The sequence below is a fragment of the Schistocerca nitens genome, chromosome 12, assembly GCF_023898315.1.
Source record: "Schistocerca nitens isolate TAMUIC-IGC-003100 chromosome 12, iqSchNite1.1, whole genome shotgun sequence".
Taxonomy (NCBI): Eukaryota; Metazoa; Arthropoda; class Insecta; order Orthoptera; family Acrididae; genus Schistocerca; species Schistocerca nitens.
Window position 1 is genome coordinate 128,245,177 of NC_064625.1, and position 14,550 is coordinate 128,259,726.

Below are 14,550 nucleotides of genomic sequence, written 5' to 3' on the forward strand. Positions count from 1 at the left end.
AAAAAGCACACCCAGCGACACTATGATGTCCGTTTGCAACACTTTGGAAAAGACACACAACACTGTACTCTCACTGTAAACACTGCACTAAAATGTCGGCACAAAGATGACACAAAATAGCCAAGGGCAGATGGGGGGCGGGGACCTGGACAGATGGAGGGGGAGGGGAAACAAGGAGGGAGGAGAGGAAAAACGAAAGGGGCGGGGGGGAACCAAAGGAGGGAGAGGACTCATAAGGGGGGGGGGGCAGGGAAGAAGCGAGAGGGAATGGGAAAAGGCAGACGAGAGAAATGCAGAAGGACTCGGGGGAAAGAAGGGGGGCAGAGAGAGGGTAGGCGGGGAAAAAAGAGGATGGAAGGGGGGGAGAGGGAGCCCAGGAAAAGTACGGAGGAAAGGAGGGGGGGTCAGGATCAGAGTTGATAGGAGCGATAAATGGGCAGAGAGACGGCATCATCTGGGAGGGGGAGTTGATGGAAGCCACCTTGGGAAAGGAGATGAAGGGTGTAGAGATGGAGGGTAGGGGGGACACAACAGTGAACAGCTGCAGCGGTGCCTCTCACTTATCTGGCTGCTGGCTGATTAACCAGCTACGAGTAGGTGTAAGCTTTATGAAATGTCCTGGAGCTTGTGAACATCGATGTGCTTTACAATATCCTCTCACTATAATCGACGAATATGACTCGTACTCTTCCCACATTGATTATAAACTTGGATTCTCAGACTACGCTACAAACATGTAACAGCTCAGAACCGAATATACACATCGCAACATCTGGCTGGCTAAATGTTACTTCAGATGCTACGTCTCTTCCGTCAAAATTAAGTATGTACTGAAATCTCCAAGCCTGAACGAATGTACAATGCAAATATATGACAGCTTTATTCTCCCCTTACACCTGACAAGTGATCCGTGCGACACCCTGACACTCTCACACACACTTGCAACCAATACATACAATGCATACATTAAAATTACTACACCACGAAGATGACGTGCTACAGACGCGAAATTTACCCGACAGGAAGAAGATGTTGTCATATGCAAATGATTAGCTTTTCAGAGCATTCACACAAGGTTGCCACCGGTGGCGACACCTACAACGTTCTGACATGAGGAAAGTTTCCAACCGATTTCTCATACACAAACAGCAGTTGACCGGCGTTGCCTGGTGAAACGTTGTTGTGATGCCTCGTGTAAGGAGGAGAAATGCGTATCATCACGTCTCCGACTCTGATAAAGGTCGGATTGTAGCCTATCGCGATTCCGATTTATCGTATCGCGACATTGCTGTTCGCGTTGGTCGAGATCCAATGACTGTTAGCAGAATATGGAATCGGTGGGTTCAGGAGGGTAATACGGAACGCCGTGCTGGATCCCAACGGCCTCGTGTCACTAGCAGTCGAGATGACAGGCATCTTATCCGCATGGTTGTAACGGATCTTGTAGCCACGTCTCGATCCCTCAGTCAACAGATGGGGACGTTTGCAAGACAACAACCATCTCCACGAACAGTTAGTCGACGTTTGCAGCAGCATGGACTATCAGCTCGGAGACCACGGCTGCGGTTACCCTTGACGCTGCATCACAGACAGGAGCGCCTGCGATGGTGTACTCGACGACGAACCTGGGTGCATGAATGGCAAAACATTTTTTCGGATGAATCCAGATTCTGTTTACAGCATCATGATAGTCGCATCGTGTTTGGCGACATCGCGGTGAACGCACATTGGAAGCGTGTATTCGTCATCGCCATACTGGCGTATCACCCGGCGTGATGGTATGGGGTGCCATTGGTTACATCTCGGTCACCTCTTGTTCGCATTGATGGCACTTTGAACAGTGGACGATACATTTCAGATCTGTTACGACCGGTGGCTCTACCCTTCATTCGATCCCGGCGAAATCCTGCATTTCAGCAGCATAATGCTCGACCGCATGTTGCAGGTTCTGTACGGACCTTTCTGGATACGGAAAATCTTCGACTGCTGCGCTGGCCAGCACATTCTCCAGATCTCTCACGTCTTGTCAATGGTGGTGGTGGTGGTGGTTAGTGTTTAACGTCCCGTCGACAACGAGGTCATTAGAGACGGAGCGCAAGCTCGGGTTAGGGAAGGATTGGGAAGGAAATCGGCCGTGCCCTTTCAAAGGAACCATCCCGGCATTTGCCTGAAACGATTTAGGGAAATCACGGAAAACCTAAATCAGGATGGCCGGAGACGGGATTTGTCAATGGTGACCGAGCAACTGGCTCGTCACAATACGCCAGTTACTACTCTTGGTGAACTGTGATATCATGTTGAAGATGTATGGGCAGCTGTACCTGTACACGCCATCCAAGCTCTGTTTGACTCAATGCCCAGGCGTGTCAAGGCAGTTACTACGGCCAGAGGTGGTTGTTCTGGGTACTGATTTCTCAGGATGTATGCACCCAAATTGCGTGAAAATGTAATCGCATGTCAGTTCTAGTGTAATATATTTGTCCAATGAATACCTGTTTATCATCCGCATTTCTTCTTGGTGTACAAATATCAATGGCCAGTAGTGTACATGTGTTACAGTGAAACACCGAAATCTGGAGAATGTCGACTTTCACCGGTGAATGTCAACATTCACACAGTCGCTTAGTGTATGTCCTAAATAATTGCTAAACACCCTTATTTCTGACTTACACCGGTAAGTGTTGACATTTACCTTGTACTAATGGTGAATGTTGAACATGTTGGTGATTTATATTTTCTTCTCCGTAATTCAGTCGCTATACAACGTCACTATTGTGACGTAACTTTTTCGCCTCTTTTTCTGAAAGGAATGACCAAGAATTTAAAATACACAGTACATTCTACACGAGAAAAGAAAATAATAGTTATAAAAAATTACTTACTTATGTGATTCAAATCTTATTTATTGAACAACTTAAACTATTATGACACTTTGAATCGCACAAGAGTCCCTTCCTTTTTATTTGTGGAACACTTCCTTTTGCAATGACAGCGTGTATAGCCTTGTCCCCCGCTTCTCGAAGTAGCTGCAGCTGCTTCTCTCAGCGACATTTCTTGAAAAGAAATCTGATCTATGGAAAGTAACTTTCCTTTACAAATTACGAACTGATTACGTGTGTAAAGCTGCTTGAGGGTACCATTTTTATTTGCCAGTTTATAGAAGTCGGAGTCTTCTATTCCAGCAACAACCGCTAACACATTTCGGCTATCTGTACGACCACGGTCGACATCAGGGACTAGTATTCGTATATTATCACCAATTTGAGGAGGAGGAAATTGTTTTCGTGAGGTTCGTAACATCTTTGTTGTTTGCAGTAGAAGATTTTCTTTCGCGGCCGCTCTTTTTGTAGGAATCAACACGTGTTTTTCAGATAGAATTTGATGTGAAGACGTTGTGGGTTGTAGGTCCTCTTCAATATTTTTCTTTGGAATATGGTTTTACGTATGACCACCGCTCAAATTTTTTATAAGCATTAACAGTTTCTTCAAGCTGTTCTTCGGTTTCAGAAGTACTGGCAATTTCTTCGAGTTGTTCTTCAGTTTCAATATTTGCGATTTGTTCGCCAGGCAAAAAAGACGATGCTATGCCTCTTTTTGCTTTAACGCCAAACATGGCTTCATAAGGACTTTGGCGTATTCCTTCGTGGTATGTAGTGTTCTTGGCAAATTGAACAAAGGATAAACCATCTGACCATTTATTTGTATCGTTATCGTTCATCCATGCAATTAGCATATTCTGTGTATCCTGATTGGCCCTTTCAACTGAGCCTTGTGTTTGACTGTGACGAGGCTTTCCATGAATTATTTTAACATCTTTCCACATAGCGCAAATTTCGGATATGACTTGATTACTAAATTCTCTATCATTATCTGCTTGCAATATTGCTGGTGCACCAAATGTTAAAAATATTGAAAGAACGTGATGGGCTACTTCTTCAGCACTTTTAGTTTTCAAAGGTCGTAGCTGGACAAAGTTAGTTAAATGATCTTGATACACCATTATGAACTTATATTCGCCATCTCTCTTTGACTGCAGATCTATCAGATCAACTTGACATCTTGAGTTTAATTCAGAACTAACCATTGGCCTCACGACAATACCTTTCTTAGGTGCACTGTGTTTCATTCGACACTGTTTGCATAAATTAAAATACAACATTACAACTTCACATGTAATATTTTTGTATTTAACTTGAAACTCTTTAAGCATACTTGTTCTTCCTCTGTGGCCTATTCTGAAGTGAGTTTCATATAGTATACTGTGCAATTCTTCATTGGTAACATAATACTGTATGTTCGTTTCCCCTGGTTTTAATCGTACAATTAACTACTCTTCATCATTAATTTTGAAAACATCAAAACGTTTTAATCGTCTGTAATCCAAAGGTGTGTTGCATTTAATTTTAGCAGAAAACACTTCAGAAAGTATTTTAGAATACTTTTCTTGAGAAAAATAAAAACAATTGTCTTCTCGTTTACCCGTAATTAATGCAATTAACTTTTCATGAAAAATATCATGATTTACTGCAGTATCCATTTAGTATAAATTAGGGTATGGGAAAAAAATCAAGAAAACGTTGCTCGCGTTATCAAAGCTTGCATAAGACTGACAAAGCTGATTGACTCCGAGCAGAACAAAGGATTTGGCGGGAGAGAGCCAGTCGCATGTTTTTTTCTGTTTTGGACCTCCACCAGAGTATATCTGTGATTGTTGACACACACACACTGGAGAGGGCCCGAATGTACAACAATGTAATGAAATATTCGATCTTTCACCGACATATTTGGTATCTGTTGACATTCACCGCTGAAAGTCGACATTCTCCAATTTCGGTCATTCATGGTAACATATAATTAGCCGCAATATTATGACCACCTACCTAATAGCAGGTATGTCTACCTTTGGCACGGATAACAGCGGCGATGCGTCGTGGCATGGAAGCAGTGAGGCCTAGGTCGGTCGGTGGAGGGAGTTGGCACCATATTTGCACTCGTAAGTCACCTAATTACCGTTAATTCCGGGGAGGGGGGCGATGATCTCTGATGCTGTGCTCAGTCACATCCCAGATGTGTTCGATCGTTTTCAGATCTGGTGAGTTGTGAGGCCGCCACATCAACTCGCCATTGTGTTCCTCGAACCACTCCATCACACTCCTGACCTTGTGACATGGCGCATTATCTTGTTGAAAAGTGCCATTACCATCTGGAAACATGATCGTCATGAAGGGGCATACGTGCTCTGCTACCAGTGTACGATACTGCTTGGCCGTTGTGGTGCCTCGCACGAACTGCACTAGACCTGTGGATAGCCACGTGAATATTCCTCAGAGCACAATGGAGCTGCCGCCAACTTGTCTCGGACTCACAGTACATGTGTCGAGTCGCTGTTCCCCTGGAAGATGACGGATTCGCGCTTCCATCGGCACGATGAAGAATACATCGGGATTCATTGTAACACTCTACCACTGCACCAAGGTCCAATGCCGATGGTCAGATGTCCATTTCAGACATAGTTGCCGATGTTGTGGTATTAACATTGACATATGCATGGGTCATCGGCTGAGGAGGCTCAGGATTCGTGCTCCCATCGGCATGATGAACAATGCATCGGCATTCATCAGACCGTATAACACTCTGCCACTGCACCAAGGTCCAATGCCGATGGTCAGATGTCCATTTCAGACATAATTGTCTATGTCGTGATGTTAACATTGACATATTCATGAGTCATCAGCTCATGAGGCTCGGGATTTGTGCTCCCATCGGCATGATGAACAATGCATTGGCATTCATCAGACCGTGTGACACTCTGCCACTGCACCGAGGTCCAATGCCGATGCTCAGATGTCCATTTCAGACATAATTGCCTATGTCATGGTGTTAACATTGACATATTCATGAGTCATCAGCTCATGAGGCTCGGGATTTGTGCTCCCATCGGCATGATGAACAATGCATCGGCATTCATCAGACCGTATAACACTCTGCCACTGCACCAAGGTCCAATGCCGATGGTCAGATGTCCATTTCAGACATAATTGTCTATGTCGTGATGTTAACATTGACATATTCATGAGTCATCAGCTCATGAGGCTCGGGATTTGTGCTCCCATCGGCATGATGAACAATGCATTGGCATTCATCAGACCGTGTGACACTCTGCCACTGCACCGAGGTCCAATGCCGATGCTCAGATGTCCATTTCAGACATAATTGCCTATGTCATGGTGTTAACATTGACATATTCATGAGTCATCAGCTCATGAGGCTCGGGATTTGTGCTCCCATCGGCATGATGAACAATGCATCGGCATTCATCAGACCGTGTGACACTCTGCCACTGCACCGAGGTCCAGTGCCGATGCTCAGATGTCCATTTCAGATGTAGTTGCCGATGTTGTGGTGTTGACATTGACATATTCATGACTCATCAGCTCATGAGGCTCGGGATTTGTGCTCCCATCGGCATGATGAACAATGCATCGGCATTCATCAGACCTTGTAACACTCTACCACTGCACCAAGGTCCAATGCCGATGCTCAGATGTCCATTTCATAGTTGCCGATGTTGTGGTGTTGACATTGACATATTCATGACTCATCAGCTCATGAGGCTCGGGATTTGTGCTCCCATCGGCATGATGAACAATGCATCGGCATTCATCAGACCGTGTGACACTCTGCCACTGCACCGAGGTCCAATGTCGATGCTCAGATGTCCATTTCAGATGTAGTTGCCGATGTTGTGGTGTTAACATTGACATATTCATGGGTCATCGGCTGAGGAGGCTCGGGATTCGTGCTCCCATCGGCATGATGAACAATGCATCGGCATTCATCAGACCGTATGACACTCTGCCACTGCACCGAGGTCCAATGCCGATGCTCAGATGTCCATTTCAGATGTAGTTGCCGATGTTCTGGTGTTAACATTGACATATGCATGGGTCATCCGCTGAGGAGGCTCAGGATTCGTGCTCCCATCGGCATGATGAACAATGCATCGGCATTCATCAGACCCTGTAACACTCTACCACTGCACCAAGGTCCAATGCTGATGGTCAGATGTCCATTTCAGACATAATTGCCTATGTCGGGTTGTTAACATTGACATATTCATGAGTCATCAGCTCATGAGGCTCGGGATTTGTGCTCCCATCAGCATGATGAACAATGCGTCGGCATTCATCAGACCGTGTGACACTCTGCCACTGCACCGAGGTCCAATGCCGATGCTCAGATGTCCATTTCAGATGTAGTTGCCTATGTTGTGGTGTTAACAATGACATATTCGTGGGTCATCGGCTGAGGAGGCTCGGGATTCGTGCTCCCATCGGCATGATGAACAATGCAACGGCATTCATCAGACCTTGTAACACTCTACCACTGCACCAAGGTCCAATGCCGATGCTCAGATGTCCATTTCAGATGTAGTTGCCGATGTTGTGGTGTTAACATTGACATATTCGTGGGTCATCGGCTGAGGAGGCTCGGGATTCGTGCTCCCATCGGCATGATGAACAATGCATCGGCATTCATCAGACCTTGTAACACTCTACCACTGCACCAAGGTCCAATGCCGATGCTCAGATGTCCATTTCAGACATAGTTGCCGATGTTGTGGTGTTGACATTGACATATTCATGACTCATCAGCTCATGAGGCTCGGGATTTGTGCTCCCATCGGCATGATGAACAATGCATCGGCATTCATCAGACCGTGTGACACTCTGCCACTACACCGAGGTCCAATGCCGATGCTCAGATGTCCATTTCAGATGTAGTTGCCGATGTTGTGGTGTTAACATTGACATATTCATGGGTCATCGGCTGAGGAGGCTCGGGATTCGTGCTCCCATCGGCATGATGAACAATGCATCGGCATTCATCAGACCGTATGACACTCTGCCACTGCACCAAGGTCCAGTGCCGATGCTCAGATGTCCATTTCAGATGTAGTTGCCTATGTCATGGTGTTAACATTGACATATTCATGAGTCATCAGCTCATGAGGCTCGGGATTTGTGCTCCCATCGGCATGATGAACAATGCATCAGCATTCATCAGACCGTATAACACTCTGCCACTGCACCGAGGTCCAATGCCGATGGTCAGATGTCCATTTCAGACGTAATTGCCTATGTCATGGTGTTAACATTGACATATTCATGAGTCATCGGCTCATGAGGCTCGGGATTTGTGCTCCCATCAGCATGATGAACAATGCATCGGCATTCATCAGACCGTGTGATACTCTGCCACTGCACCGAGGTCCAGTGCCGATGCTCAGATGTCCATTTCAGATGTAGTTGCCAGTGTCGTGGTTTTAATATTGACATGTGCATGGGTCATCGGCTGAGGAGGCTCATCATCGCCGGCCGCAGTGGCCGAGCGGTTGTAGGCGCTTCAGTCTGGAACCTCGTGTCTCCTATGGTCGCAGGTTCGAATCCTGCATCTGGCATGGATGTGTGCGATGTCCTTAGGTTAGTTAGGTTGAAGTAGTTCAAAGTTCTAGGGGACTGATGACGTCAGATGTTAAGTTCCATAGTGCTTAGAGCCATTTGAACCATTTTTGAGGCTCATCGTTAGGAGTACACTGTATGTTCAATACGCTTGTACTCTGTGCAGTATTAAAGTCTGATGTAAGTCCCACCACTGTTCCCCACGAGTCCTGTTTCACCAGTCTGCCCACACTACTATGTCCAACTTTTAATAAGTGCGGCTGCCCAACCCCACAACGTCTGGACATGGTTTCACCTTGGTTTCGCCACATGTTGAAGACACTCACCACAGCGCTCCTCGAACACCGGCAAAGTCGTGCAGTTTCCGAAATGCTCGTGCCGAGCCATCGGGCCATCACTATCAGTCCAGATGGCGCTCCTTCCCCATTCTACACCCGCACAGCACACTGACTGCTACTACATGCACCATATGTATGTCTGACTAGCAGTCATTCCTCCCCAGGTGACTCTGATATCGCCTGGACAGGTTTATATCGATAGTACATCGGTGGTAATAATATTTGTGGTGTGCTTACTGTAAGACCTTCGGTACACACACCATCAGATTAGTTGACTTGTCGCTCTAACGAAGTACGCGAGTGTCAGCAATATGTCTCGTGGTCTTATCGTGGCGTGTTTATCATCTGCCGTTAGGTCAGACGATAGAAATGCCACTTGCACGCTTAGAGAAGCAGATTGACGGTGACCAACTTTAAACAGAACTTGATTAATTTTCACACACATTTATTAAAATAATAAAAAGCATAGAAATTACTTAACTTGATTCTAGATGCTGTTTACAATTGACAATCTGAAGTTCCTTTGGTTTTGGTACGTTAATCTTATTCTCACATATCTCTATACATTTATCTTCATGGCTATGTACAGGAATATGATAATCTTCTTAGGTGCAGACTGAAACTTAAATATAGGCTGGTACAGACTAATGCAGACAGGTACAGACTGGTGCAGACAAATGCAGACTGACTAATCGGAGGTCTGTACACTCGTTATAATACCTCGAATGTTCAAGTATCACTGCGCGAGTGTGATCTGCGAGGAGAAAAGGTTCTACGTTAGCAGCAATCTCATTGGCTGCGTGACATATAAATACGCGGATCGGCGGAAGCAGAATTTGGTCCGTCTCTAAGACAGCGCCATCTCATAGTGCGGAGATGGACGAGCGCTGCGCCTGCGCTGTTGTGCTTAGCGGCGCGCGCTCTAGTGGGAAAGTTGTGTACGCGCTGACTACGTGAAACTATGTACACAACAATATTCTTGCCAATCACTGTATAATACGAAGTAGAGAGAGAGTCAGATCTGCATCCTCGTCGATCATGCAAAAAAGAGGTGTGATTAAAACCTTGGTGGACAGGGCGCACAAGATTTGTTTAAAAAATGTGCTTGAGCATCTAAAGTCCACATACAAGAAGAGTAGTTGTTCTAATAAGGAGATAGAGCGCTCTAGTGAGAGAATCAAGATCGAGGGGAAATGACAGCCACCCAAAGGGAAAGTTTTCCTTCCATTAGTATGAGCGCACCGCATCTGTAGCTTGGAATCATCAATAATGGAATCCCCGCCTATGCCCTGAGGTGCGCGAACCGCCATCGTTCTTTGATCGGACTACAGTAGGTTAGACCGTGCTGCCCGCTGTCTAACCTCTTGTCGTCTGTCTTCCTGCCCGCAGATCGAGAGCCACAAGCTGGAGGTGAAGGCCGAGAGCAAGGTGGGCTCGCTGGTCAACGTGACGCACAAGCCGGGCGGCGGTGAAGTCAGGATCTTCGACGACAAGGACTACCTGCGCCAGCGCTCGCTCAGCAGCAGGGCGTCCTCAGAGGGCAGAGCCTCGGGCGCACAGGTAAACAACGACAATAACTTAACCCTCTAGTACAGTGTTCGTACATTTGTGTGCAGTGACACTTTTGCAGACAAACATAACTACAGACCCTAGGGCTTTTGCTGGGATAACTGGCCTTACGTAGCAGCATTTAGTGACAGACTGATCTGTATCTACACCCGAGGTTTCTGGTGCATGTTCTTTCAAACATGTCTGAAAGGACAGACACCACACAGAGTCTGTAGGTGTGATACATCTTTTGTAAATTGAAGCTGGAGGGGGAGAAAGGAAAGGAAATGGAAGGAACTATTGATGCATCGGGCCTTCAAGGGAATCAGTAGCGACTAATTAGTCAACGGCCTTGAAGCAGTGGTAACACCGGTCCAAGCGCTGTTGGCATGCGGGATGCACTCAGTAAACTGAGCAGCTACTTGACTGAGAAGTAGCGGCTCCGGTAAACGAAAACTGACAACGGCCAGGAGAGCGGTGTGCTGACGACATTCCACTCCGTATCCACATCCAGTGACGCCCCTGGGCTGAGAGGATGACACGGCGGCCTGTCGGTACCGTTGGTCCTTCCAAAGCCTGCTCGGACAGGGTTTAGTTTCTATTTTTTTTTAATTAGTGACGGATTAAAATGTGTGCCAGACTGGGATTCGAACCTGGGATCTCTGCTTAGTATACAGCTGCGTTAACCAATGCACCATCTGGACACAGTATTTTTCACAAATGTGTGGACAATCTCGGCATGCCTTCTACCCGAACCACATTCACACCTAGCACTACCTATGCCCAGTCGCCATCGGTGTTCTCCTTGATTGGTTATTTTAGCTTCCCGTGGGAGGTGTACTGACCACATGCCCCTCCGTATCTGCATCCAGTGACACCCTTGGGCTGAGAGGATGACACGGCGGCCGGTCGGTGCCGTTGGGCCCACTAAGGCCTGTTTGGACAGTTTTTCTTTTTTAGTAATGACGAATTAAAATGCGTGCCAGACTGGGATTCGAACCTGGGATCTCCACTTAGTATGCAGCTGCATTAACCACCGCACCATCTGGACACAGTATTTTTCACAAATGTGTGGACAATCTCGGTATGCCCTCTACCCGAACCACATTTACACCTAGCACGACCTATGCCCAGTCACCATCGCTGTTCTCCTTGATGGGTTATTTTAGCTCCCCGCGGGAGGTCGAACCTAACTGTGCATCCGCACTGAAAATGGTGGACTCATTGCCCACTGAGATGACAACTACAAAAAAAAGGGCACCATGCGTACATGTAATTGATTCACATCGATGGGCAATGAATCCACAACCTCCAGTGTGGATGCACAGCAGGAATCTATAGTTAGCGGGAATGAAGGACATGGAGGTCGAACCTAACTGTACATCCGCACTGAAAGTGGTGGATTCATTGCCCGCTGAGATAAGACAAGTACAAAAAAAAGAACACCATACATACATATGACTAATTCACACCGATGGGCAATGAATCACAACCTCCAGCGTGGATGCACTTTTACATTCGACCTCCAGCAGGAATCTATAGTTAGCACGAATGAAGGATGTGGATGGCGCTGTGAATCAGTGGTGCTGGGTGTGAACTTGGGTCGGGTAGGAGTCATGCCGAAATAGTCCACACAGTTGTGGTCAACACTGTGTCCAGATGGTGCTGTGGCTAACGCAGAGATCCTGGCTGTGGCTAATGCACAGATCCTGGGTTCGAATCCCAGTCTGGCACACATTTTCACTCATAACCACTGATACCGCATAAAGTCCCAATGCAGCTAACATCAATAGTTCCGTCTCTTCCTTTTCTTTTCTCCCCCTTCCACCTTCAGTTTACATCGGTTGGAATGTGACAGGTTCGTTGTGAGTTAGGTAAAGGAGCGAATGTGAAAGCTCTGCAGATATTTCAGCAAACTCTATCGCTGCACAAGCGTCACTCTGGCACAAGTGGCTCAAACTGCCCTAGTACTACAGTCTGGCAGCCTGCTAATCCCCTTGTTCTTTTAATGGCTCCTCTGGTTTGCTGCTACCCACCACGACTTCCCCTCATGTGATAGCTTCCTCATCTCAGACTACCATGTTATTCAACCTATACATTGAACATGCAATAAAGGAGACCAAAGAAAAATTGGAGAAGGAATTAAAGTTCAAAGGGGAGAAATAAAAACCTTGAGGTTTGCAGATGTCATCGTAATTGTGTCAGATTCAGCAAAGGAGTTGGGAGGGCGATAGCAAGCAGTAAAGCAGACCGAAGAAAAATTTGAGAAGGAATTAAAGTTCAGAGAGCGGAAAGAAAAACTTTGAGGTTTGCAGATGATATCGTAATTCTGTCAGAGTCAGCAAAGGAGTTGGAAGAGCGGTAGAGCAGAATCAGCATAGTTTTAAAAGGGGGGCATAAGATGAACATCAGCAAAAGCAAAACAAGGGTAATCGAATGCACTAATATTAAATCGGGCGATGCTGAGGGACTTAGATTAGCAAACGAGACACTAAAAGTAATGCGGGGTGTTCAAAAAGTCTCTCCGCAGTGCCGTATGATTGTTAGCCACGCGTGCCGTATGCCGCAGTGAATATACCGAAATGAAACTCAGTGAAATATAAGATATTAATTTATTGAATATTCATTTTTACTTACAAATTTTCACATTAAATGTTGAAAGTGTTGCTGAATACACAATTCAATTCGTCTAATCATGTTTCCAAACATAAGCTGTAACATTTCTTCTCTAACAGAAGCAGTGAAAGTGGATTTGCAGTTTTCAATTCATCGATGGATTTTGGACGGTTTTTATAGACAGTTGCTTTCGCTGCACTCCAGAAGAAAACGTCAGGTGGTGTTAGGTCAGGCGATCGTGGAGGTCAAGTCCCTGTGAAATTATGCGATCACCAAAAACATCAGCAACCAGTGACATTGAAACACGAGCTGTATGCGCGGTTGCACCGTCTTGTTGAAAATAAACGTTGAGTATTTCACTTAACACAAGCTCTCCTTTGAAAGGGTACAGAATATCACTGCAGTATCGTTGTGCGTTTATTGTTTCGTTGAAAATATGGGACCCGATATCCGACGTCTATAAATTGCAAAATGGCTCTGAGCACTATGGGACATAACATCTGAGGTCATCAGTCCCTAGAAATTGCAATCCAAACACCTATTTTCACAGAATGAAGTGGTTTCTCATGAATACACAATGAATTTGCAGCACTCAACTTACGAGAATATTGCGTGTTCATGTACCAGGATAAATGAAACCACGCCTCATCAGTGAAAAACGTTTCATTAAGAATATCCCTTACATTTTGTTGAACGAAATTCTTGAACCATTGGCAATAATGCAGTCTCTTGCCATGATCAGTATTTTTCAGTTCTTGCACGACTCTCACTTTGTATGGGAAAAGTTTTTTTTCCCTTACAGCTGTGTGGGCCGTTCCGATACTACCACCAATTTCCTGGGCGAGTTTTCTTACTGACTTGTTCGGACTCGTGGACATTTTATCGGAAATATCGAAGGCTTATCCTCAGACAAAACGCTAGGACGACCACTTCTCGGTGCATCTGTTACTGAACCCATACTTCGAAATTTGTTAATCAAATCTCGCGCAGTATCGCGATGTTGGAGTGTTGTCTCCGGGAAAACTGAATTAAATGTTTGACGAACTGAAGCTGTGTATTTACCGCCAGCTTTGAACACTTGTTCGACTAAGAACACACGTTCTTTAATGGTTACGATTCTACCAGTGACAAAACTGAAACAAACGAACAAAGGAATTAAAATGTTCACGTCAACACGTAACGACACACACCAACGATACTACTGATGCTGGCTGAGATAAACGGAACAGTGGAATGTTGGGAGAGTCCACTTGAAGGGGAGTAACCCAGGCAGGCGAACAATCATACGGCACGCGCGGCTAACTATCACACGGCACTGCGGAGAGACCTTCTGAACACCGGTTAGTTCAGTTTTGTTATTTTGGCAGCAAAGATGATGGGCTAAGTAGAGAAGATATAAATTGTAAACTGGCACTGGTAAGGAAAGCGTTTCTAAAGAAGAGGAATTATACATGTAAGTGTCTTTTCTGAAGGTATTTGTGTGGAGTGTAGGCATTTATGGAAGTGAAACATGGACAATAAACAGTTTAGACAAGAAGAGATTAGAGGCTTCTGAAATGTGGAGCTTCAGAAAAATTGTGAAGATT

The 14,550-nt window shown here is 45.6% G+C and overlaps 1 protein-coding gene across 1 annotated transcript in view; it reads left to right on the top strand.

Moving 5' to 3' along the window:
* LOC126214954 (nascent polypeptide-associated complex subunit alpha, muscle-specific form-like) overlaps nt 1-14,550 on the top strand; it is a 269,173-nt gene that overhangs the window by 198,546 nt on the left and 56,077 nt on the right. The window contains exon 7 of the mRNA XM_049941590.1: nt 10,190-10,360. Within this exon, the coding sequence (XP_049797547.1) occupies nt 10,190-10,360 (171 nt within the window). The remainder of the gene's footprint in view (nt 1-10,189; nt 10,361-14,550) is intronic.